Source organism: Nannobrachium achirus (assembly GCF_963921795.1).
Source record: "Nannobrachium achirus genome assembly, chromosome: 2".
Classification (NCBI taxonomy): domain Eukaryota; kingdom Metazoa; phylum Chordata; class Actinopteri; order Myctophiformes; family Myctophidae; genus Nannobrachium; species Nannobrachium achirus.
In genome coordinates, this window is record NC_137811.1 from 11,167,145 (window position 1) to 11,190,679 (window position 23,535).

The window sequence follows — 23,535 nt, forward strand, 5'->3', positions numbered from 1 at the left end:
ACAAAAGCTCACAACGCTTCACGATGCGTTGTGAGCTTGTAGATCGGCTAATTTCCACTAATTTTTGACTTTTTGTTTTAAATATATAAAAATGGAACATGGAAACGATTATGACGATTATGAAAAATAATCGCGATTGTGTCAAATAATTGTGATTAGAAAATTATGTAATAATTGTGACAGCCCTAGTCACTGATTGGTCCAGACCCTGCTTGCTGGGGAAGGCCGGAGACCATGGGTCCAGTTCACTAAGCTCGTTTTGTGTAAATAAACCGACTAAACGGTTGAGTATTTTCGCACAATCACGCACAAGATTCACCAACCGCTGCGTACAGACCTATTTGTGTACATATCGCGGGGTGAAACTATGGAATTGGCATGGAAGACCAATAGCGATTGAATTAGAATTAGCAATTTTGCATTATGTCTATGTGCATACAGAAGATCGTTTGACATATGTTTTCTTTCTTTTTATGTTGATACATGTTGGGCACATAAATATTTAATTTGAGTTTGATGATTATGATTATTTATGAATGGATAAGGCATTCTAATGACATTTATACAAAGCTTTCGTCCCATAAGTCATGCTGCCGAGCAGACGTGATAAAGAGTCTCCCCTGAAATATTCACCAACAGAAACAGATTGATGAATCAGGCACATAACGTACAGCAGGAATTTAGAAAATGCTGGATTGCCGTTCAAAATATGGGCGTGAACAGCTTAGTGGAGGCTATTGTAATGGAAATGCACTTATTTATCAATTATCATTGATTTACTATTCATCAATTGATATGACTGTATTCTGTAATGGTTCATTGTAATTACACATTGTGTGTCATTGTGTCAATAAATCAGTATGCATTGCTTTCACAAATGTGATTCAGCAGTTAAAAAACTCCAGTCCTGAGAACAATTTGTATCCCCTTGTATTTAAGCTTCTGGACAGTGTTCACTGAATTCACCATTATTGTTTATTACTTCTGTGGTTCCATTTTTTTCGTTATATCAGTGTCAATTCGGTCTCATTGAATTGAGCACAAAGGACCCCAATGTAAACAAGCCATAGTGCTTTCTTGGGTTTAAGTCCTATTAGTAGACCTTGTATCTGAACTGTACTGTCCTGTGCTTTTCCTATACAAACTGCTAATAAAGTATTCAATCAATCAAAAAATGTCCAGTCATAGACACACACAATGTTCTTAATGATGTTTAGACTCCTACAATACCAAGCCATTAAAAGAAAACATACATTTATGACTGATTTAGCCTACAACATATTACAATAAATGCACAAAAGATACAGAGGTCTTCATATATGGGCATAAAAGGGATGCAGGCAGAAATATATTAGTCCATGGGCCATACAAGATGTCGCTCTCGGAAAGGTGGCAAAGGTTACTTAGCATTTTTGAGAAGCTCCATATCTGTAGATTATATTTTGGTATGATAACCCTTGCTGAGTCACAGCTAAATTGGTGTTCTCAGCTGCTATGTTGGTGTCCCATTCACTTTACTATACAGGGAAAATGCAAAAGAATAATCTGCTTTCGGCATATGAGAGGTCAAACTAGGTTTTTCATGATTCTGAATCCATTGTATTTTGCACGAAAAACATTCCTTGGGCTAAAAATGCCCCCCACAAAACATCACTTTTCATCACTAAACCATAGTTGTGTGGGTTGTTTTTAGCCCAAATGTATTTCGTGCAAAACACTTGCAATGGATTCAGAATCATGAAAACCCCTAGTTTGACCCCTCATATGCTACTTAAAGCAGATATTTTTCCTGTATAGTAAAGTTAATGGGACACCACCAACTCTAGTGGCTGATTTAGCTGTGTCTCAGGAAGGGTTAAAATATTATTTACAGATGTAGAGCTTCTCAAAAATGCTAAGTAACCTTTGCCACCTTTCCGAGAGCGAAATCTTGTATGGCCCATTACATGGACTATATAGAGGTCTCTGTAATGGTACACAACTCGACTAGAAAAGTGCTCGGAGTGCAGATCATGGCTAGGCCGTATTGCCTAAGGCCGATTTGAAACGTTTGAGATGGCAGTTGTCTTCCATCTCCTTCTAGGAGTTTGCGTGCAAAGTTTCACACCAATTGGACACTGTTCATTATTTGTGGCCCCTCCTGTGAATTTTTAAAATATTATGTTGGAGTTATAGCACAAATTTGTGTTTTGCAAAGATCTGTCTCATGGTTGTGCTATAACAGGACAATTTGAAAAATGTGGAGCAGAGGTTCTTCCTTGTCCTACTGGCTGTGTGAACAGGTTTGCACATTATGAGCTTTGCATTTTTCAGTTCCTGCCTCGATCATTCATTCCTGGCCCGTGTATCAAGACTACTGAATGATGTCAGCTCTGGGCTGACATCATTGTCATTGTCTGTTTGGGGTGTGGAGTGACTGAACAATGTGTGCGTGTTTGTGGCTTGGCAAGGAGATGTTTCGATGCACACAGTGGTGTAAAGTAACAAAGTACATTTACTTAAGTACTGTTCTCAAGTACAATTTTGAGGAATTTGTACTCTTTACTTGAGTATTTCCGATTACCAATACTTTTACTTCTACTCCGCTACATCTCAGATCTAAATATTGTACGTTTACTCCACCACAATTATTTGAAAACGTGAGTTACTAGTTACTTTGCAGATATAAATTATAATATTATAAAACATGCATGAACCACTTTAGCCCTATACCTTGGCTATTTTAAAATACCCAATCTACAAGCTCATGGCGCATCGTGACGTGTTGTGAGCTTGTAGATCTGCTTTTCGCAAACATTTTGTACTTTCACTTTTGGTACTATAAGTACATTTTTAATGCCAACACTTTCATACTTTTACTCAAGTACATTTTGAATTCCAGTTCTTTTACAGAGTATATGTTCATGTTGTTTAAAGAAAATCTTCCCACATGCTGTCTATGTACACTGGAGAGGTCTGTGAAGTGTGAACATACATTGTTTTAAATAGTAAAAGGTGCATTTATATATCCAAGGCACTTTACAAAGATTGTGCATTACGTTCACCCATTCACACACACATTCATACACCGATGGCGGAGGAAACCATGCAAGCTCACCGGGAGCAACTAGGGGTTCAGAGTCTTGCTCAAGGACTCTTCGACACCAACTCTGGGGGAGCCCGGGATCGAACTGGGAACCCGTTCGGGAACCGTCCATGTTCTAAGACGGCAACTCTACCCATGAGCCACTGATGCCCTGTTTCATGCCCATATGAATATCTCTGTATCTGTCTGCCTGCCTGGCTCCAATGCCTTGGCATTGTTGGCATACTTGAACAACCTGCAGAACAGGATAGATATATAGGCTGGCTGGCATATCAAACCCTGCATCTACGTTCCAGTCACCTCATGTCACCTCAATCACTCAGATCCAGCCACCCACACACACATAATTATACACCTGCCCAGCCTGGCTCCAGCCCATAGACCCGCCCACTCTCTGAGCGGACTGCTTCTTTTGAAATCAGGATATCACCTGCCCATTGTTAGCTCAGCTCCTGTGTAGATTTATACCAGCTCAGTCCCGCTGTTCTCTCGCACCTGATTTAGATTAGTACACTTACTGAACTGCACCTGCTGTATCTCTGTCTGCAACATCATCTTGGTCTTTATCTTTTTATTTGAAAGAAGGGCCACAAAGTCCTCACTCAGAAACAAGCTCCCAGAACCGTGGAGGATTGTTGGAGCCACCAAAGCCTGGTGGCCAGATCTGGCATTGCAGGAATTTAGAACGCTCCTGTGCATGCTTCTATCGTCTGAAACGCTAGTGTGCTCTGCTCTATTGGCTTCCCCATTCTCCGAATGCTACATAGAGTCTGGAACTACACATCACAAAATCCGAGGGAAGAAGCTGGCCTTTGCGTTCACGAAAATATATTTTTAAATATCTTTACACTGAATTTTCATCCATTTCTGCTAAGCAGCAAGCCACTGTATATACTTGGATGATTTTGATTTATATTAGGATAAATGTGTAAATGACTGTAAAGACAAAACGGAAATGTGAGGAAGTGGCTTCACATCCACTTTATATGTTAGGCCACATTCTCATAATATAATTCGGTTTAGTCGTGCGAATGGGAGGGGTGAAGTTGCCACATTCTTGCATATTTAATTGATACGTTTGCGCTCGCACAGCACTTTGTCATCCGAAACAAGGAATCGTCCACGTCTGTCCAGGGACATGTATGTATCCAAGCTGCATAATAATGCCTCCTCCATCTCCCTGTGTTTATTAATTCTTCAAGTTCAACTCACAATGTAACCGCAGGACCCCCGCAAGCGCCGCATTAGCCTATTTATCTGCGGTCGACGGTCGTAAACGGGCGATCACAAAATAAAACCAGCGGCGGCGGGAGGGACTCGCAAAATCTACCAGCAATAAACCAGACAGAAAATACTTTAGCAAGATATGAAGAGTAGAGCGTCAAAGTCTCTCTCTCTCTCTCTCTCTCTCTCAGTCTCTCTCTCAGTCTCTCTCTCTCTCTCTCTCTGACCCTCGTCTTTCCCTCCGCTGGCTCCCTCTTTGCGCTCCGCGCATGAAGCGTCTCGCCGTCTCCATCTGGACACGATTTGGCACAGAGAGCCGCGCGCGCGAGCAAGACCCACACATCGGCCTATATTATATGATATACAGCTATACAAGTGACTCCTGTGGCACTTTCCTTTTATCTAACTGTGAGCAACAACTCCTCACAAATAATACACCATGTGCGATCGAGGGAGCGGTGATCAGAAATCAACTGAGGGGAGGAGGCGGCCAGAATCGTCAGAAATCTAATGAGAACAGACGGGGGGATTTAACCTTTTATAAATAGCTATGGATTTAACCCGCACATGGCTCTATATAGCCTACCACAATGTTCCATTGCATGTATTTGAGACGGATGGATTCACACCAACAGGGAAGCGTTTGCGGTAGCGCATCGAAACCACCGTTTTTTTGTGGATTTGCATTCGTTTCTTTTATTCGAAAAAGGATACGGATGCGTCTTCACACATGCCCAACCGTTGTGTATTTTCCAACAATACGTTATAGGATTCGTTTTAATCGTCATAAAACGTGCCTGTGTGAATGTCGCCTTACTCATGATCAGAGCTTCCGTTCTCCAGACTGTATGACTGAAAGCATTTGAAAATTGTGGGAGGCAACAGTCTGACCACACAAAACTATACGCCTCTGAGCAACTTTCATTGAAATGCATAGGTGGGGGTGGGGCTGTCCATTCACAATCCCCCCCATGATTTTTGGGAGGTCCCATGATGACAGTGAGGTGACAATTTAAGGACTTTTAAGACCTTTAATACCTAAAAATTATTGCAAAATATGATTGGAAATAGCCAATCTACAAGCTCACAATGCCTTGCAACTCTGATATTTTCACTATGTATCTGTGGAACCGAGTCAAACCAAATCGAATGCCTCAACTCCTACAATTCCAAGTGCTTATAAGAGTAGTAGGGGGTCTCCAGTTCAAATATTTTTTTTTTGGGGGGGGGGGGGGGGGGGGGGGGGGCGAACCACTGCCCTAGATACAAATTCAAATGTCATCCGAAAAACCTGTCTCCATCAGCCGCCCTGATAGCTCTCTGTTCTTGGCTACTGTGCTGGAGGTTGTGGGTTTGAGTGTTACATTTTCGTGAGGTTCAGATTAGGCATTGTTTTTGTGAATTTAGGGTTAAGATTAGTACAGGCACCACAGTTGATCTTAACTCATCCCCATTATATGAAACATAAAAATAAACTATTTTCTACCTTTTTAATCAATTATATCTACTAGCCCTTACCCGTTCAAAGATATGAGCTCCGAAATGATGTGCAGTGTGTGGGTTATGGGATGTGCACTGTGCATACAGTATATGAGGGATGGAAAGTAACTTTAACTGGTGCTTGCATGCTAATATGTAGGAGCATCAATGTAAGAAATACCCGTTCCATTTAACAGCTACAGAGATACTGTGTACCGATCTGCATGATTTTTGGACAACATCTGTAACAGGGCCAGAACTGAAGCCAATAATGCAATGCCATTAATCTGCTAAAACAAACGTTTCCGTGGGGCATAGTGGGCAACGGTCCGGAGATGAAGATTGACTTCCCACAGCTATACTGAGGAGCTCAAAGAGCCGTTTAAAGCTCGACGGCAACAGAAAGCGTGGTACGAACACGCATTGGAGGCTGTCACAGGTTTTTTCCTTGGGAAATGGTTCTAAGCAGTTGGTTTAAGTGACGTCAATACTTAACTGAAATTCATCATTTTAGTTTTGATTTGAATATTTGTTTCTGCCTGTGTTGGGGGTACGTGTTACTTTATTATTCAGTAGCCTTTTTGGGTAACAAGTAACATACATTTTTGGTTTTGCAAGTAATCGGTTACTTATTTCTGTTTTCAAATAAACAATCAGTTACTTAAAACGTCTACGGTATTTCCCTTCTCCTTTTGTTGCAACAATTAAAGATGCACTGCTTCCCTGTGGAAACGGTGCATCTGTGCGTATTTGCAGCTCAGTCAAACAGCGAGATGGCAGAATTGCGACAGTAGGTCGCAGTTAACTATGGAAACCGGCACATCTTGTCCACGTATCTCTGTATGTCACGCCTGACACTGTGGATTGTATGCATGATGTCAGATGTCATAGACGTCATAGGATTTTCACATAACGAATAACTGAGTTGGCATGTTTGGGGTCTCACAGCATATCTCCATATACAGCATGGATCTCCATATACTGTATGGGTAACTGGTCCGATATACATCACTGGACAGACGGCCAAGACATGACGCAACCTCGCCAAGGTTGCATGTTGCCCTGAGGCGTATTACTAGTATTTAGTGGTTGACGCGTCCGAACATCACAGTGAAATGCAAATTGTGCCCATGCCAGGATGGCAAGTGACTGTCAGCTTCCAGGAGCTGCTTTCACAACACTCTTGACTTTAAGTAATCAAACATGATTGTTGATAGATTTAAAGGAGATGCTTGCAAATATCATTCCATTTATTAGCCTTCAGATGTAAAAGTTAAGCGTTGTAGACTATAGGCCTTGAGTCAATACACACTATAAATACGTACAGTAGGTTATGATCCCTCTGGACAATACCAACTTGCACAAATAATTTGCAAAGGGCTTTTCAAAGTATATAGATCAAAACACATTGAATATACAGTATACATACCGGTATACAACAAAATATGGTACATAAAAAATATAATTTACTGCATAGCCATATGGAACCATTGAAATTCTGGGCGGGACATTCAAAGGCCCATGTATGTTTATTAATAGCTCTAGTTCATATACAATGTTTATAGTACTGGTTCATACTGTATAATGTCTATATTGGTTAATTGGTTTCTTGTAATATCTAATAGTATTGGGTCTCATCTTTGGTCCTCAACCTTTTCAGGCCGCGACCCCCAAAATAATCATGTTTGAACTGGGGACCCCCCACCCAAGCGCTAAGATTTGAGGCATTACATTTTGTATAACATAGTTGCGAGGCGTTGTGAGCATGTAGATCTGCTATTTTCACAATGTCTTGACAATTTGGCCAATGTTTAATTTGTCATTTTAGAGCTATTAAAAAGTCCTTAAATTGTCACTTCAGAAATGTGCAGATACCCTCTATACACTTAAACCTTGCTGGTTTGTTTACTGTTGAGTGAGAAAACAATGTTTCACATTACGTTAATCATCTGGGGACCCCCCAAAATCATTTGGGGGGTTGAGAACCACTGATATAAGCCATCAGTCTATGGTTGGCCTTTTTATAATGTTGGCCGTATCATCACCCGCACCACACATACACAGTAGGTGATCTGTGAAGTGGACCCATGAATAAATATAATTAATAATTATTTAATTGTGCTGGTCTGGATTAGTGTAATTTACTCATTTTACTGTTCTATTATCGTTTCATCTGCATGCATACATAACATAATTGAGTGGTGAGAGGAAACACCCATGAGGCTGACATGCACTCCAGTTCAACCTCACCCTCTGGTAATTGTGTTGGAGAGGATCCAAGCAGCCAAACAAGAGTCACCAACAAAGCAGTTACAGAGTTTTTCCTGTGTGCGTGCGTGCCTGCCTGCGTGTGTGCACGCCTGCATCCGTACGTGTGTTTCAGCATATCAGGCCATTTCCAGGAAAAGCCCCCCTGACACAAGTGAAAGTGAAAGTATGCAACTGTCTGCCTACTGTAGCTATGAGAGCCATGCTATGTCAGGGAGGGGTGGACACAGTGAACACTGTGTGCTTTATGTCAACCCCCCTACTTGCTTCTGTTTATTATGAACTCATTGCCCTGTGCATGGAGGCCCTCGGGGCCTGACCTCTTTGTTCTTTCTACGTTTTCTTCTGTACTGTAATTGTATTAGTTATTTTTATTTATTTTGTTTCATGCATCCTCATGTCATTTTATGATTGCGTTTCCTTTGCTTGATGAATTGCCTGTTGAAATCTTATATTAACTGTTAAGGTTGTAACACTTGGACCTGCAAGGTGCACCGTTGCTCCCATGCACACAAGAGTTGGCACAAAACACTGCCACACCAGGGGGCATGTTTTTTTTTTCTTTTTCTTTTTAAGATTTATACATATAGGCTACATATATCATTTGAGCTTTTTCAGCCTTTATTGAACGTGAACAGTAGTCTGACAGGAAATTGGGAGAGAGAGAGATGGGGATTGACACAGCTCCGATCTGCACCAAACCAGACACTAACACACAGAGCTATTGCAGATCATGTGATAACTGTTGCTGTCTCTCTCTCTCACTCTCTCTCTCTCTCTCTCTCTCCCACCCATCTCTCTCTCTCTCTCTCTCTCTCTCTCTCTCTGTGTGTGTGTGTGTGTGTGTGTGTGTGTGTGTGTGTGTGTGTGTGTGTGTGTGTGTGTGTGTGTGTGTGTGTGTGTGTGTGTGTGTGTGTGTGTGTGCGTGCGTGTGTGCGTGCGTGCGTGTGTGTACGTGCATATCCCCCCCTTCTCTCTCTCCATCTCTCTCTCTCACTCACTCACTCACTCACTCACTCACTCACACTCTCTCTCTCTCTCTCTCTCTCTCTCACTCACTCACTCACTCACTCACACTCTCTCTCTCTCTCTCTCTCTCTCTCTCTCTCTCTCTCTCTCTCTCTCTCTCTCTCTCTCTCTCTCTCTCTCTCTCTCTCACTCACTCTGTAAATCACCCTGTCATGAACATGATACAGCAGATGGGATCAGGCTATTTCCCCCTGGCAAACAACTGAAACTGAAAGTATGCAACCATCATTGGTCAGATTGGTATCAATTCTGCAATATAGAAATGTTCTCTTATGCGTAAAAGTCAGAAATTCAAAATGTACTTGAAAAAGTTGGTATCAAAATGTACTTAAAGTAGGCCAACCTAAATTATCTTTTTGAAAATAGAAGATCTACAAGCTCACAATGTATCACATCTCTCTCTTTGTCCTAAACACTATCTATATTGTATATATACTTAAAGTAGTCTGCTCATTTAGCAGAATGTCCCATTTCCAGCCATTTCACAAGTTTTCTAAATGTATACAAATCTTTTGAAAATAGCAGATCGACAAGCTCACAATATGGTGAGCTCAACCCGTGGTGATCATGTAGATCAGCTATTTTCAAATAGCCAAAGTATATTGGGCTGAAGTTGTTTTGTAATAACAATCAAAATCAAAAAAGTAACTTGGACATAAAGTTTTCAAATGATTGTGGAGTATAATATTTGCCTCTGAGTTGTAGTGGAGTAAAAGTATAAAGTGCTGAAGAATGGAAATACCCAAGTCAAGTGCAAGTAGCTCAAAGTTGTACTTAAGTACAGTTCCTGAGTAAATGTACTTAGTTACTGTCCACCACTGGGCCTTTCAGCAAACTGGGTGGGAAACTGTCCCCTCTGCCTAGCTGGCTCCAGCTTGGTCAAACCCCCCCACAGTAAGTATTTACAAGAAATGGTCTGACTTCTTGTAAATATCACAGGTAGCTCACTGACTCCCCCTATTGGAGGACCTGCAGACTAACCTACTGTATAAAGGACACCAGTAGACAGCAGAGAAGTCAGTGAGCTGTGGTCTGTGCCTGTCCAATAGCCTGTCTTTATACCTCTGCCTCTCCAGAACTACACCGGGACTTCAATAACTGAAGCAGGTAAGACACTGAGAGTCTGAGACCACTTGTCTTTTAGTTACATGTAGACAATATTAAGAGCTCAGTTTGCAAATTACCTTGGAATGATCTGATCATTTTGTAATCATGTGTTATCAACTATCTTGTGAATCGGTCATGTCTTTCATATGGTGCTTTGAGAATGTGTTGATCATTTAAAAGTTTAGGAAGTCCCACTCTTATAGCACTAGAGATACTCCCATGCAGAGCATTGCAGTGGGCATGGTTTACTGGTGCCACAAAAAAAATCTCCCATTCAGTTTCACCATAGACTTTCACAAACATATTTTTAACAATTGTTTTAAGCCTAGAATGCAGGATGTCAGTGAATCATGACCATGAAACCTTTGATTCTGCAAAAAGAAAAAATGAAAATCGCAAAGCAAAGGGTATTTATTAAATGTAGTATATCAAATAATTAAATATGTATAGGCTATATACATCATACAGACTGTATGCATCAATGGTTTTGTGTTCATGATTCTCTGGCTTGGTTCTAGGCTTAAAATAATTGGTCTATGGGGAAAATTAATTGGAGATGTTTTTGTGCCACCAGTAAAACACTCCCACGGCTATGCTCTATAGGGCAGTGCATTCTCAAATGTTTTGTTCTCTGCTAGGGTGACTGGGTCTGTGTGGTTGCTGAGAGCCTCTGTGTATCCTGAGTACCTCCGGGCAAGTATGACTTTTGCAAGCCCGTTTATGGACTCTTTCCGCTTCCAGTCTTGTAGTCTTTTAATCTGGCTGACAGTCAAGTTAACTGTGCCAGACTGGGACTAGGCTACATACTCCAGCAAGGGACAGGTCTCTCCACACACAGCTTGCGTAGATCCAAACCAATACAGGGCCCGACCCCAAATTTCTCCAGGCGACATTGGACAAACAGCTTTCTATTGGCTGAGGTCAACATTATAGTCCACCTGACCCATTTCAAGTCAGCTTGAATGGTGACCCCCAGAACCTTTACAGTGTCACAGACTTCTAGTGTGTTTTGGTCAATGGAGAGTGTTGTCATTGCCGGTCTTTGCTGCTGCCGAATAGTGTTTAGAACATCATTTGTCATCATATAATGATATCATCCCCTCTCTGTCTCTGTCTCTATCTCTGTCTCTCTCTATAATAGTGTTTAGGACATCATCTGTCTTCATATGCACATATATTGTTATAGTGTGTGTGTGTGTGTGTGTGTGTGTGTGTGTGTGTGTGTGTGTGTGTGTGTGTGTGTGTGTGTGTGTGTGTGTGTGTGTGTGTGTGTGTGTGTGTGTGTCTCTCTCTCTCTCTCTCTCTCTCTCTCTCTCTCTCTCTCTCTCTCTCTCTCTCCCTCCATTTCTTAAATCACCCTACAATGAGATGATTTCTCTATATTCTGCGAGGCCAAGTCTGTACGGCGGCTTCTTTGTCTCGCTTCATGTTGGTTTCTTGTTCTCATGTTATGTTACAGACGTACTCTTTAGTACACAGATGCTCAGATAGCATGTGATGTACACGTATCTGCTTTCCTAGTTTCTTTGAAACACTACATTGTTTTCCTTTGTGCTGTATTTATGTGACTATTTACCCTGTTGATTATAAGGCTCATGCCATTTACTCTCAGTACTCTTCAGGTTGCTCTGGAACAGAGCATCTGCTCAGTGTAACAGCAGACAGCCATTTGTTCAACAAACTAAATAGATACTGTAGAGTGATGTTTCGAGCTGCATGCTCAAAATAACCTTGTTGCTACCGACATTGTCCGCTTGGAAGTGGCACTGCACTACTGTTCAACTGAATTTTGGGAACTGCAGTTCCCAAAATTCATAAAAAAGTTATGTTTGTCATGTGCCAACTGTCAAATAGTCATATGGGTTCAGTTACAGACAGATAGAGAGCAACTATGACATAGGGCTTTAGTAAGTGGCTAAGATGAACTTCATAACTATAATATTGCTAAATAATGCTGCTGCTTTGACACGGCTTGTGTTTTATATTCACCTTGATGTGCCTTTATTAGACCACCAATTAGTCATAGACTGCCTTGGCCGGAATTAGACATGGGTAACGCTTCAATTAATCTGATGTAAAGTGGGTGATTTTATTATTTTATTTCTTCCTGTCTGTCATGTGTCATCCAAATGAATTAAATGATCTCCTCGGCTCGCTCTTCCCAGACCAAAGGCTGCAGTCACACAGACCCGCCCTTCTCACAGCCAATGAGATCAATACACTTTGCCAGATTGACAGTTCAGCGACAAATGAGAATTAAACAAGAGGTGTTAAAAGGGGCGTTGCAGGTTGCAGATCTAGGTGGGCTCTAGACTGGATCTGAGCACTGAGCAGTAAATACCCAGATTTATGGAAAACAAGAAAACGCTCCCTGCTTTTACTAAAGTGTACGTGCACACAGACATCAAAGGGGGCTTGAGCCCCTGCCCTTTTATCCGTCTGTAAAAAGTGCCCTCCCCAGACCATGAATGCAGTTTTTACTATGGTGAAAGAAATGCAAATGCCCTCTTTCCATAACTACTTGAAGGCAGCATTCGAGAGAATTGCCTTGTCCAAACTCTCCTGAACTTGAATGCAGCATCTTATGTTGAAAGAATTGCCCTCTCTGTGTAGAAATCCATGCCATATGCTACATCTTCAGTATTGACTGAGTATGCTTAGTTCAGTGTCGTATCAAGCACAGAAAATAGCCAACCGCGACACGTTGTGAGCTTGGAGGTCTGCTATTTTCGATATTTTCACCAAAAGGCCCTTTTAGAAATTTCAGCCCTGCCTCTCTAACATTCTCTGCACGTCCCTGGTGTTCTCTATTTTTTTGTGTTTCATGGCTATTTATTCCTTGGGTCCTGATAGCCACAACACATGACTTGTGTATAGGTAGCAGTTTACATCCATGTCCTTTCAGTCCCCCAGCCTATCCCAGAAAGAGTATCAGTTGAGTTCTCCTGTATCTAGTTAGTCCATGTCTATATTATATTCCCCTGTGTGTACAGTTCTTTGTTAGTTCGTCATCGTTAGTGAGGTGGTTAGTCCTATAGTTCATTGTGTAATGCAACTCCCAAGTTATTCCATTGTCTCAGTTTGAGATTCCTTGTGGCATTTCCTAGTGTTCCTCGATCACGTTTCCCTTGTCTGGGTATTTGTTAATAAAACCCTCTTGCATATACACTGCTCTGCCTGCGCCTGAGTTAGCTCTGGTCCATCGCGTCTCCTCCCGGAGACGCTCTGACAGACCCGTCGGGAATATACGTAAACTCAATAAACCCCTCCGAGCGCTCAACATCAGTCAAAATAAACAAAACCGTTTCACTACTCACCAAACCAAAGGTCGTTTTGCGCTGTTGAAAGTCTATTCTCCGCGGTGGTGAACCCCTCAGCACCCCACCTACTCTGTAAAATACATTATTTTTGTCATGAAATAAAGTGCATCCAACTCGACCGCCGCTTATTTCCGGGTTGTGAACCATTGTATCTGCGGTGGCCGCTAGGTGGCCTGAGGTGTGTGCGTTTTATTTCATGACAAAAATAATGTATTTTACAGAGTAGGTGGGGTGCTGAGAGGTTTACCACCGCGGAGAATAGACTTTCAACAACGCAAAACTACCTTTGGTTTGGTGAGTAGTGAAGTAGTTTAGTTTATTTTGACTGATGTTGAGCGCTCGGAGGGGCCGACAATCTCGAGTCCAGGCGTTTCCCGACGGGTCTGTCAGAGCGCCTCCGGGAGGAGACGCGATGGACCAGAGCTACGCCTGAGTCATTCTGCATTTGAGTCCCACACCTCCTAAACCACATAGTGACAATGTCCCTCTGTGATTTTTGTATTTTCTCCACTCCCAGTGACCATCATGGCAATGAAGGAGCCAGTGTGTCTGATAGAGAGTGACAGTGATGGGAGACTGCGTGTGGTTCCCAGTGCCCAGAAGATGTTAGAGCAGATTGAGCAACATGTGGTTGTGGTGTCAGTAGTGGGCCTGTACCGAACCGGAAAGTCCTACCTCATGAACAAGCTGGCTGGAACCAACAAAGGTGAGCATTTTCATTATAAGATGACACACTCATGTTACGGTATGTGTTCCAAAGTCCACAAAATAGAACATCGTGGTTCAGGTTATTACCAATGCATGTGCTCATTTTAAACAAATCAACTTAACCGTTTCTCTACGGTGGTAAAAGCTAGTTGCCAATAAGAACACTGAAACACATTCAGCTTTAAGCCATCTGCGGGTTTTCACTTACAAAAAGCAGCAAGTACTGTAGCTGAAGGACCTCATGACTTTTCCTTTATGGAGTTTGAGTCCTGGATGTCGCAGAATAAACACATAAACACATAAACAATGCCTACTTAGGAGTCAATTTGTGTGGAGTATGATTTCATACTAAACTAAACTAAAGACAGTCGTGTAGAAGTAAGTAGAGAACAGCATTTGTTTTTATGTATTTACAAAGCTATTTTAGAAAAAGCTCAACCATGTCTGGAATGTTGGTAACCACTGTATATACAGGTCAGGTGGGCACTGGGCACTAAAACCATCTGGGCACTGGGGACAACTGGGCACCAAAACCATCTAAATTAATTGCAGATTTTATTTGTTTTCTTGCCCAGGGGTGTCTATCTAATCTATATATTTTAATCTCTTTCTTTTTCTCGTCTGGATAATCAGTACCATAAAAAATATGATTTTAATTCATCATCCTTCTAATAATAGAACCCATGGCAGTCAGCATTGTGAGGGCTTTGTGCCAGACCTCACAGCACACCAGCAATCCAACCGGATCCACACTTCAACTCTGAGCAGGGCACACATGTTGAAGACGCATCACTTATGAATGCTTTGTTTATTTAGGCTGAGCAAATAAATATAATTAGTTATTATGATGATGCTGATTATGATGATGATGATCGATGTAATGCAGTCAATGACAATTAATGTGCACGGATCAAAGCTAGAATGACTTCAAAATCAAATGTGTATATGGATGGTCTAGTTGAAATGTTTAATGCAATTTGTTTTGTTCTTGTCCCATATTCTGTCGTCAAGGATTCCCTCTGGGATCCACCATCCAGTCCAAGACAAAGGGCATCTGGATGTGGTGTGTACCTCACCCCAGAAAGACTGACCACACTCTGGTGCTGCTGGATACAGAGGGACTGGGAGATATAGAGAAGGTGAGACACGATCGGTGAACTACATGTGATCAGAGTAATGTAACTACCGCATCCAAACAGTGTCTTCTGGTTTCAGGGTGATACGACGAATGACAACTGGATCTTTGCCATGGCAGTTCTGCTCAGCAGCACCCTGGTCTACAACAGCATGGGCACCATTGATAATAAATCTCTGGAGAACCTTCAGTATCCTTCACATTATTCACTCTTCCCTCTTTTGCTCATGTCATTTCATATCTGGGATTATTGAGTTTATGTATAACTTTATTATAGTCTTTTCCAGTGCAAGTACTTGGACAAGCTCAAGTACCGTATTTTCCGGACTATAAGGCACCTTATAGTCCAGTGCGCCTTATATATGGATCATTCATTGATATTGACATTCCCTTTAGCACAGCTCCATCTGTTGGATGCATAACGCAACGGTAGCGTCTATTATGTGCGCCTTATAGTCCGGTGCGCCTTATATGTGTCCCCTCATGGTGTTTTGAGACACAACTCGGCGGTAATGGATTTCTACAATAGCACTAAATGCATTCGATTTTATTTTTTTGTCTTTTTCGTTTCTAGGCATAATAAAACAGTTTGAATGTTGATGAAGGTTTTAATTACAAGAGATGGGCGTTTTACATTCATACAGTCATCGTTTTATAGTCTTAAACATGGCTCTGTTTTAAGACATTTTCCGTAGTTATTTGGGGGTGGAACATTTCTCCGCATATTTACATAGAGTGCTTGCGATTGGCCTCGCCTATTGTTCTCCGGTGGTTCTCCCCACTGGCCGAGCACCGCCCATAAGCACACGTGTTTCTAAACAGTAAACACAACAGTATCAATGTATCTTCTTATAATGGCTAGTTTGCAACTCACTTTGTATCAGCACGCTTGCTTAAAGCTTTTAATGTACAGGACAGCCAGTAAATGGAGGCGAAAATCAGGCGATGCGCTGATTACAGCGCTCCCCGACGCAAAATAAAACAGTGACACAGGGGAGAATCAGTGGTGGGTTACAATGCTGTGAATGTACCAGGAATACAACAGGACGCCTTGCCTAAATCACAGCGGCGGTGACTCTATCTCCGAGTCCTCCTGCAAGTTTTAGCGAGGTGAAAAGAGCTGATCTACAAGCTCACAACGCGTCGCGAATGCGACGTGTTGTATAGATCAACTAGTTTCAGAATGCAACATGTCGTACGGCGAAGTTAAAGTCCAGCTTCACTGAGTTGTAGAGGAGTCGCTTGCGATGAACATTTCTTTCTCTTTATCTTTCTCTCCCCCCCCCCCCCCCCCCCCTCTCTCTTTCTTTGTCATGGCTGGGTGGGTTTAGCTCAAAGGATCCGGGGTTCAATTGGTTTAAAATCAACGCCAGATTAACTTTATTCTTATTATTGCATGCATTTTATACGGCCACACGCTGTAACTCTGTCCCTCCCTCCGTCTCCTCCATCATGTTACAAAACATGTTGCGTTGTTACTCGAACTTCCCCGTGAGAGAGAGAGAGAGAGAGAGATGACGGGTGAATTAGAGCGACTGGTAAAGTGAGCATCACTTTGTAGAGAGAGAGAGAGAGAGAGAGAGAGAGAGAGAGAGAGAGAGAGAGAGAGAGAGAGAGAGAGAGAGAGAGAGAGAGAGAGAGAAGCGCATTTTTGGGCAAAGAAATAAGAGAGTAGTGGTGGGAAAGTACTCAGATCTTTACTCAAGTAAAAGTATCAATACTATAATGCCGAAATATTTGTTACTAGTAAAAGTCTGTTATTCAGAATTTACTTGAGTAAAAGTATAAAAGTATTAGTAGCCTATTAATACATCATGAAGTAGCCATCTTTCATTTCAAATTGTTTTCAAAAAGTAGAAAATACTAATTTGAAAATAGCAGATCTACAAGCTCACAGTGTAGTAGAGTCTACGTATTGGAAACTGGAAATACTCAAGTAAGAACAAATACCTAACCTCAAAATTATACTTAAGTAGATTTCTTAAGTACATTTACTTAATTACTTTATACCATTCATGAGTATTATTTGATCTACTGGCTTGAAGGCCTGTCTTGTGAAATTTCAAGTATTGACAGACAGTTGACAGCTAGTGGGGGAGTGGTTGGGGGAGTGGTTAGAGGTGGGGTTAACTACTATGTCACTCCCATTGTCTGGGGCCTGGAAAAGGTGTTAAAATGAGAAACCTTTGAAGGGCATTTTCTCTCCTTTGCTGTTTCTGGATCAACAAGATTCAAATGACCGTATCTTCTTCAAATATTATCCAATTTCAATTAATGATACATCATATGAAAGCTTACATTCTGTAGTTTCGTAAAATGTAAAAAGTAGAAAAATGACCATGGCCCCGTTGTGTCTCAAAACACCACGAGCGGTCACATATATGAAAACAGACCATTCATTGACAGTGCGCCTTATAGTCTGGTGCGCCTTATAGTCCGGAAAATACGGTATATTGTTTGGGGAAAGGCCTGGCAAATTTATGCTTAAATCTTCTCTCAAATGAATCTTTTGAAATAAAATGAACAACCCTTATGCTTGCTTAGAGCATGTTTATTGATATTGTGAATGTAATGAGAGGGTGGGAGTGGTACAGCCATACGTAAGTTGCTTTCGGGCTAAAAACAATGTTTCAGGGACGGTTTTCCTCTTTTAATACTAAATAAATGTATCTCATGTTGGCATTTCTGTCTTTTAGTATGTCCACATTTCAGTCCTAAAACTACAATTTACCTCCTGTAAAAAGGTTTACAAACCCAGTGTTGTGTGAGTTTCTTTTGTTATCCTCAACAAGACCCATTACAGCTATGTGACGGAACTGACCAAGCATATCAAAATGAAGTCCAACAAGAATGAGAATGATGATCGTACGTACGTACGTTTCCTTCCCTCCTTTGTGTGGGCTGTGCGAGATTTCTCACTCGATCTGGAGCTAGATGGGAAACCCATAACAGCAGACGAGTACCTGGAAAACGGACTCAAGGACAAACCAGGTTTCATGAACTTCTGAAAATGATTGGAATATAATTGAGATTTCAATAATTTAAAGTAGGCATTAGAAACTCTTTACACTAAAAGGTATTGTGTTCTGTATGTGTTTCATTTTGTCAAAGGTAAAGAGAATCAGCAGTACAACGAACCCCGTCTCTGCATTCGCACATTCTTCTTGCCCCGCTCATGTTTTGTGTTTGAGAGACCGGCCAAGCCTAAGGAAATGAAACGGATGGAGGAACTGACAGATGCTGACCTGGATCCAGACTTTGTTGAACAGGCCAAAATGTTCACTGAACACATCTACACTAAGTCTGAGAGCAAGACTATTGGTGATGGCATAAAGATCACTGGCAGATGTAAGTGTAGGATTTAAATCAAAGTACACTGCAGTCACTGGGCTTCTGGCATTTATATCAGCCAACAGCATTTGAGGGATTGAAATCAATGCCTGCTGCCTGTGCTCACTTTTGCACTCTGACACGTCAAGTGTTTATTGTCAAGAATGTTATGTGATAAATATGATATCATATATTTCATTTCCTATTTAAAAAAGCACCTTTCATAACAGTATAATACAATATTCTAGATACCTCCCAGCCTCCCCCTTTTTTGTTGTTGTAGTGACATTGGAATTAGAAACATCTGACTTTTGTCTGCTCCAGCATGAACATCAATCTCTGAACTATCATGACTAGTTGAACACACTTGCTAAACGGGTCTTCCTTCCACAGTGCTTGGTCAACTGGCAGATGCATACTTGAAAGCCATCCGTAGTGGAGAGGTTCCCTGCCTGGAAAATGCAGTGAAGGCACTGGCTGAGATTGAGAATGCCAAAGCTGTTGAGCAGGCCCAGGCCCTCTATGTACAGAGGATGAAGGCTGTACGCTTCCCCACCAACACCCTGGAGGAGCTGTCCAGAATCCATGCATCCAGTGAGAGAGAGGCCCTGGCACTTTTCATGAAACTTTCATTCAGAGATGACAATTGTGAGAACCAGAAGAAGCTTGTGGTATGTTGGAAATCATCATTATTTGGTTTCTCTATATTGTGTCTGTTATCACCTAATGCAACACTTTTTAAAATCATCTAAAGCTTAGTCAAATGAGTGTCCTTTTGAGTGCCTTGCTTAATACAGCTGCTTTACCTTGTATCTCGATTTGCATAGTTTCTGTCTGCTGTCTTTTCACTGTAGGAACCCCTCCCACTTGTATTTGGCACACTCCTCTCCAAATCATAATCAATAAGGGATGATGTAGTGCCTGGTGGAAATGACACTTTAGGGAGTGTAAAACAATGAATGAATATAATACAGTTTGACGGGTGCCCAGCTCACAAAGATTCACAGGAAGAGAAATTAATGAAGCAAATAAAGCCAGCACTCCGTAGTCTGTGTCAAGCCTTCCTCAAAGTGCATCTACATACACGCTGAGGAAGGCTTGATGCCGCAACACGTCCTTGTATGCTGTGAAAGTAAAAGTATACCTAAAGGACTTTGGAGTACTGGCAATTTCTTAATACTGAAGAGTAGGCGCCTCGATATAATAAAGGAAATGTTGTCGGCGTCGCTATACCTGTCTATGTTCAGGTGTAATTCCATGAACATACAGGCACCAAAGAGGAGAAAATAGGCACTCGGCTGGTGCAGTGGTAAAGTCCCTGCCCACCACCATGGTGGTTGTGAGTTTGAATCCATCGTGGTGCATCCGGTTTGGTCGGACGTCTGCGAATACAATTGGTCCGTGTTCGGGGGAGAAGCCGGGCAGGGAGGGGGATATCGGTCACTGCACATACTCCTAGCTGGGTGGCACATGTCAGCAAGGGAGTGTTGGGCTCGTAGGACGAAGGTTCTGCGTCCTCCTGGTTTGGGCTCCTAACTGGCAGGTGAGTTATTCGGATACAACAGCATTGACAACACAGACATTTGTGTGGGGAGGAATTAATTGGAATAACTACTAAAATTGCGTGCCACCCAGTGATCCTGCGAGGAAAAAAAGTAAATCACAAGAACTTATGGACTGTGCAATCTTTATATTACAAAAGAGTAAGTGATCTACTTCCGGGTCATGTATCGCTAACTTAAATACCAAACCACTTGGCCAAGATGTACTACATATGTACTAAATATAGCTTAAAAATTCAAACACCCATGTCACCTTTGCAAGATGTCGTTTCCAAACCTCTGTATACAGTTGTATTCGTTATTACCCTCATATTTTGCCTCTGTATAAAATAGTCCGCCGGTCAAATATGTCCGACCGGAAACGTGCGCTGCGGCACAATAGTTCCGCCACAATAGTTTCCCCCCCCCAATTTTTTTTTTTAACGTTTTTTTTTTTTTTTTTTTTACGTTTTTTTTTTTTTTTTTTTTTACTTTTTTTTTTATTAGATGTGAGCGGCCCGAAGGGCCGCGACCCTCTAGTAAACTACAACACACTACAAACGAATCCATTCGCGATTCATTTTGACTCGCGTCAACCTATGTTTTCAGGGTGTACTTCAAGGGGAATACAGTAAGATCCGCGAGAAGAACTTCACCGAGTCCAGGAAGGCGTGTGAGCAAATCATCAAACGAGTCTTTGCACCTCTGGAGAACAACGTGGGAGCTGGTCTCTACACTGTCCCTGGAGGATACAAGACCTTCTGCAACGACCTCAAGGCGATGACTGATAAATACAACCATGCAGAAGGCAAAGGAGTCAAGGTGAGTCCGATTTCTGGCAACTTCAGATCTGAGATCTGAGAATGTTAAGTTAAACCATACTGATGAGGGGTAATGGGTCGCCATATACTGTAGGCTTATACTGTGTGTGTGTGTGTGTGTGTGTGTGTGTGTGTGTGTGTGTGTGTGTGTGTGTGTGTGTGTGTGTGTGTGTGTGTGTGTGTGTGTGTGTGTGTGTGCGCGTGCGTGTGTGATACCAGGCTGAGGAGGTGCTGAAGGCATACCTGGATGAGAAGGCGATAGTCGGCAAGGCCTTACGAGCAGCAGATCAAAACCTCTCCGAGGCACAGCGGAGACAAGAAGGTACAATGTATTAAAGAGTCATTCAGTCGGCAGTGTGACCAGGTGTAAACACAAGTGGTCGGGACTGGCAGGCGAACATATTTTTTTATATAATGTAAACAATCTAAATCAAGATCTAAGAAATTCAATTTGTTGCCCAGCACGGGGTGTTGGAGTTAGTTTTGTGGTTGCGGTCAGGAGTGTGGCTAGGGTTATGGTTGAGGGAACATATGGCCGATGTGGGACATAGGTACAATCCCGACTTTGTAGGACAGTAACAGTGTTTTTCTTTTGAATTGTTCACTGTTGGTTTCCTGCAGAGGATAAAGCGAAATGGGAGAAGTCCGAGAGGGAGAGACGGGCCATGGAGGAGCAACAGAGGGTACTGGAGAGGCAGATGGCTGATCGACAGAGAACCCAAGAGGAGAATATGAGACAGCTCCAGGAGAAGATGGAGCAAGAGCAGATGCAAGCCAAAGCAGAGCACGATAAGCTGATGGCTGTAAGTGATTATATGAATCACAGGCCTGTTGTTAAAGATGCAGTGCCATGATTTTTTTCACCCTAAAACATGATTATCAGGTATTATGATTATACTAGGAGGAGGATCTTTTTCAAAAGAGTGTACAGAAAGAGTTAAAATTATTTTTTTTATGTGGCCACACCCACCAGTTCATTAAGTATGCCTGGTTGGTCAAGTGGGTGGTGATCCGGCTGACGTTAGCCACGCCCACAGTGTTGGGTGAATGGTAAAAGGATGATTCTATGATGTCACTCTATCTGTGTTTTTGGATTGGCACTTTTGACCCACAAGGAAGAATTACAAAATACAAAGGGAATACATAATTGCTCATAACAACCACACCAGGGGGTCTAATGAAGTACTGTCAACTCCTAGACACATGAAAACCAGAAAAAGCACTAAACTATGGCACCACAAAAAGCTTAGAAAAGGTTTAGATTCTTTTGGATCTTCTTCAGGTTCCATTTCATGTTTTAAACCTGAAGACAAAGGATCAAGGACCGATAAGTCATTAAACAAACAGTACAGAGCAGTCACATACATTCTATGTATGTATAAGATTATTTACCTTGCGTTATATAAGACATTATAAGCCGCTCTTGCTAAATACCAAAACTCTGAATTGTTGTGTGTGTGTGTGTGTGTGTGTGTGTGTGTGTGTGTGTGTGTGTGTGTGTGTGTGTGTGTGTGTGTGTGTGTGTGTGTGTGTGTGTGTGTGTGTGTGTGTGTGTGTGTAATACTGTGCTCTGCATGTCGGGTCCGACACATTATATAAATTGATCCGAAATGAATAGTGCGTGCCTTATAATGTAATGTGTCTGCTAATGTGTTCTTTTAGGAGATTCAGGAGCAAAAGGAAAGAGCCGATAAACAGGAGCAACAGCGGTTGGAAGACCAGCAGCGTGCTGTGAATACACAGAGGCAGTTTGAGAAAGAGAATAATAAAACATGGTTTGAAAGCGCTGTGGATGCTGTCACAAAGTTTTTCACTTTTAAATGGTGGTAACCATTCAGTTGGTTCAAGTGATGTCAATACTGAACTGCAACACTGCAGGTTTCAGAAAGATATTTTAGTGGATTTTATATGATGCATCATGCTGCATCATATGATGCAAAATGCATCATCATTCATGCTGAAATACCAAAATATCTCAAAACACAGATTGAACACAAAAGATAACTCAGGATTGTGTTGATCTCGTCCCAAACAACAATAAAATAAGATCAGTTGTCCCAGAGGTGAACTGGGCCTTTACGCATCACAAGACTCAGATTTTACGTCCCATTGCCTGAAGGGCTGGTCCCTTCTGATTGGTTCAGAAACACACAGACTTCCTTTTCAGACTGAAACTTAAAAATAAAATACCCAAAATAGCCATTTCACTGGGTCTTTAAACCAAATTATACTTGCCTTACGACTCTGATTATGAATTCTGGTTCAGGGACATTATGGTAAATGTTTCATATATGTTACGGTTTATTGTGAATTATTCAAGTAATGAGATAATCAAGATGTATTAGAAGCCTGGTAGCTATGACAAATGGGTTATTTGTATTTGTATTGATTTGTCAACATTATTCTCATGTAAGTACTTCACATCTCTAGCCTATGGATAAATGTTACTCCTGTATTTTACTACCAGTGTTGGTGGTAAAGCGTTACT

General features: G+C 41.7%; 1 protein-coding gene across 1 annotated transcript; it reads left to right on the forward strand.

The window, feature by feature from the left end:
- Positions 1–10,874: 10,874 nt before the first annotated feature.
- Positions 10,875–22,877, forward strand: LOC308296393 (guanylate-binding protein 1-like; the record flags this gene model as incomplete). The annotated part of the gene is made up of 11 exons (XM_080739664.1): positions 10,875–10,889; positions 14,030–14,218; positions 15,232–15,359; positions 15,436–15,545; positions 18,159–18,346; positions 18,467–18,703; positions 19,079–19,356; positions 20,836–21,048; positions 21,267–21,369; positions 21,669–21,850; positions 22,710–22,877. Coding segments are annotated over exons 1-11 (1,797 nt in total). The 5' UTR covers positions 10,875–10,888.
- Between the last annotated feature and the right edge of the window lie 658 nt (positions 22,878–23,535).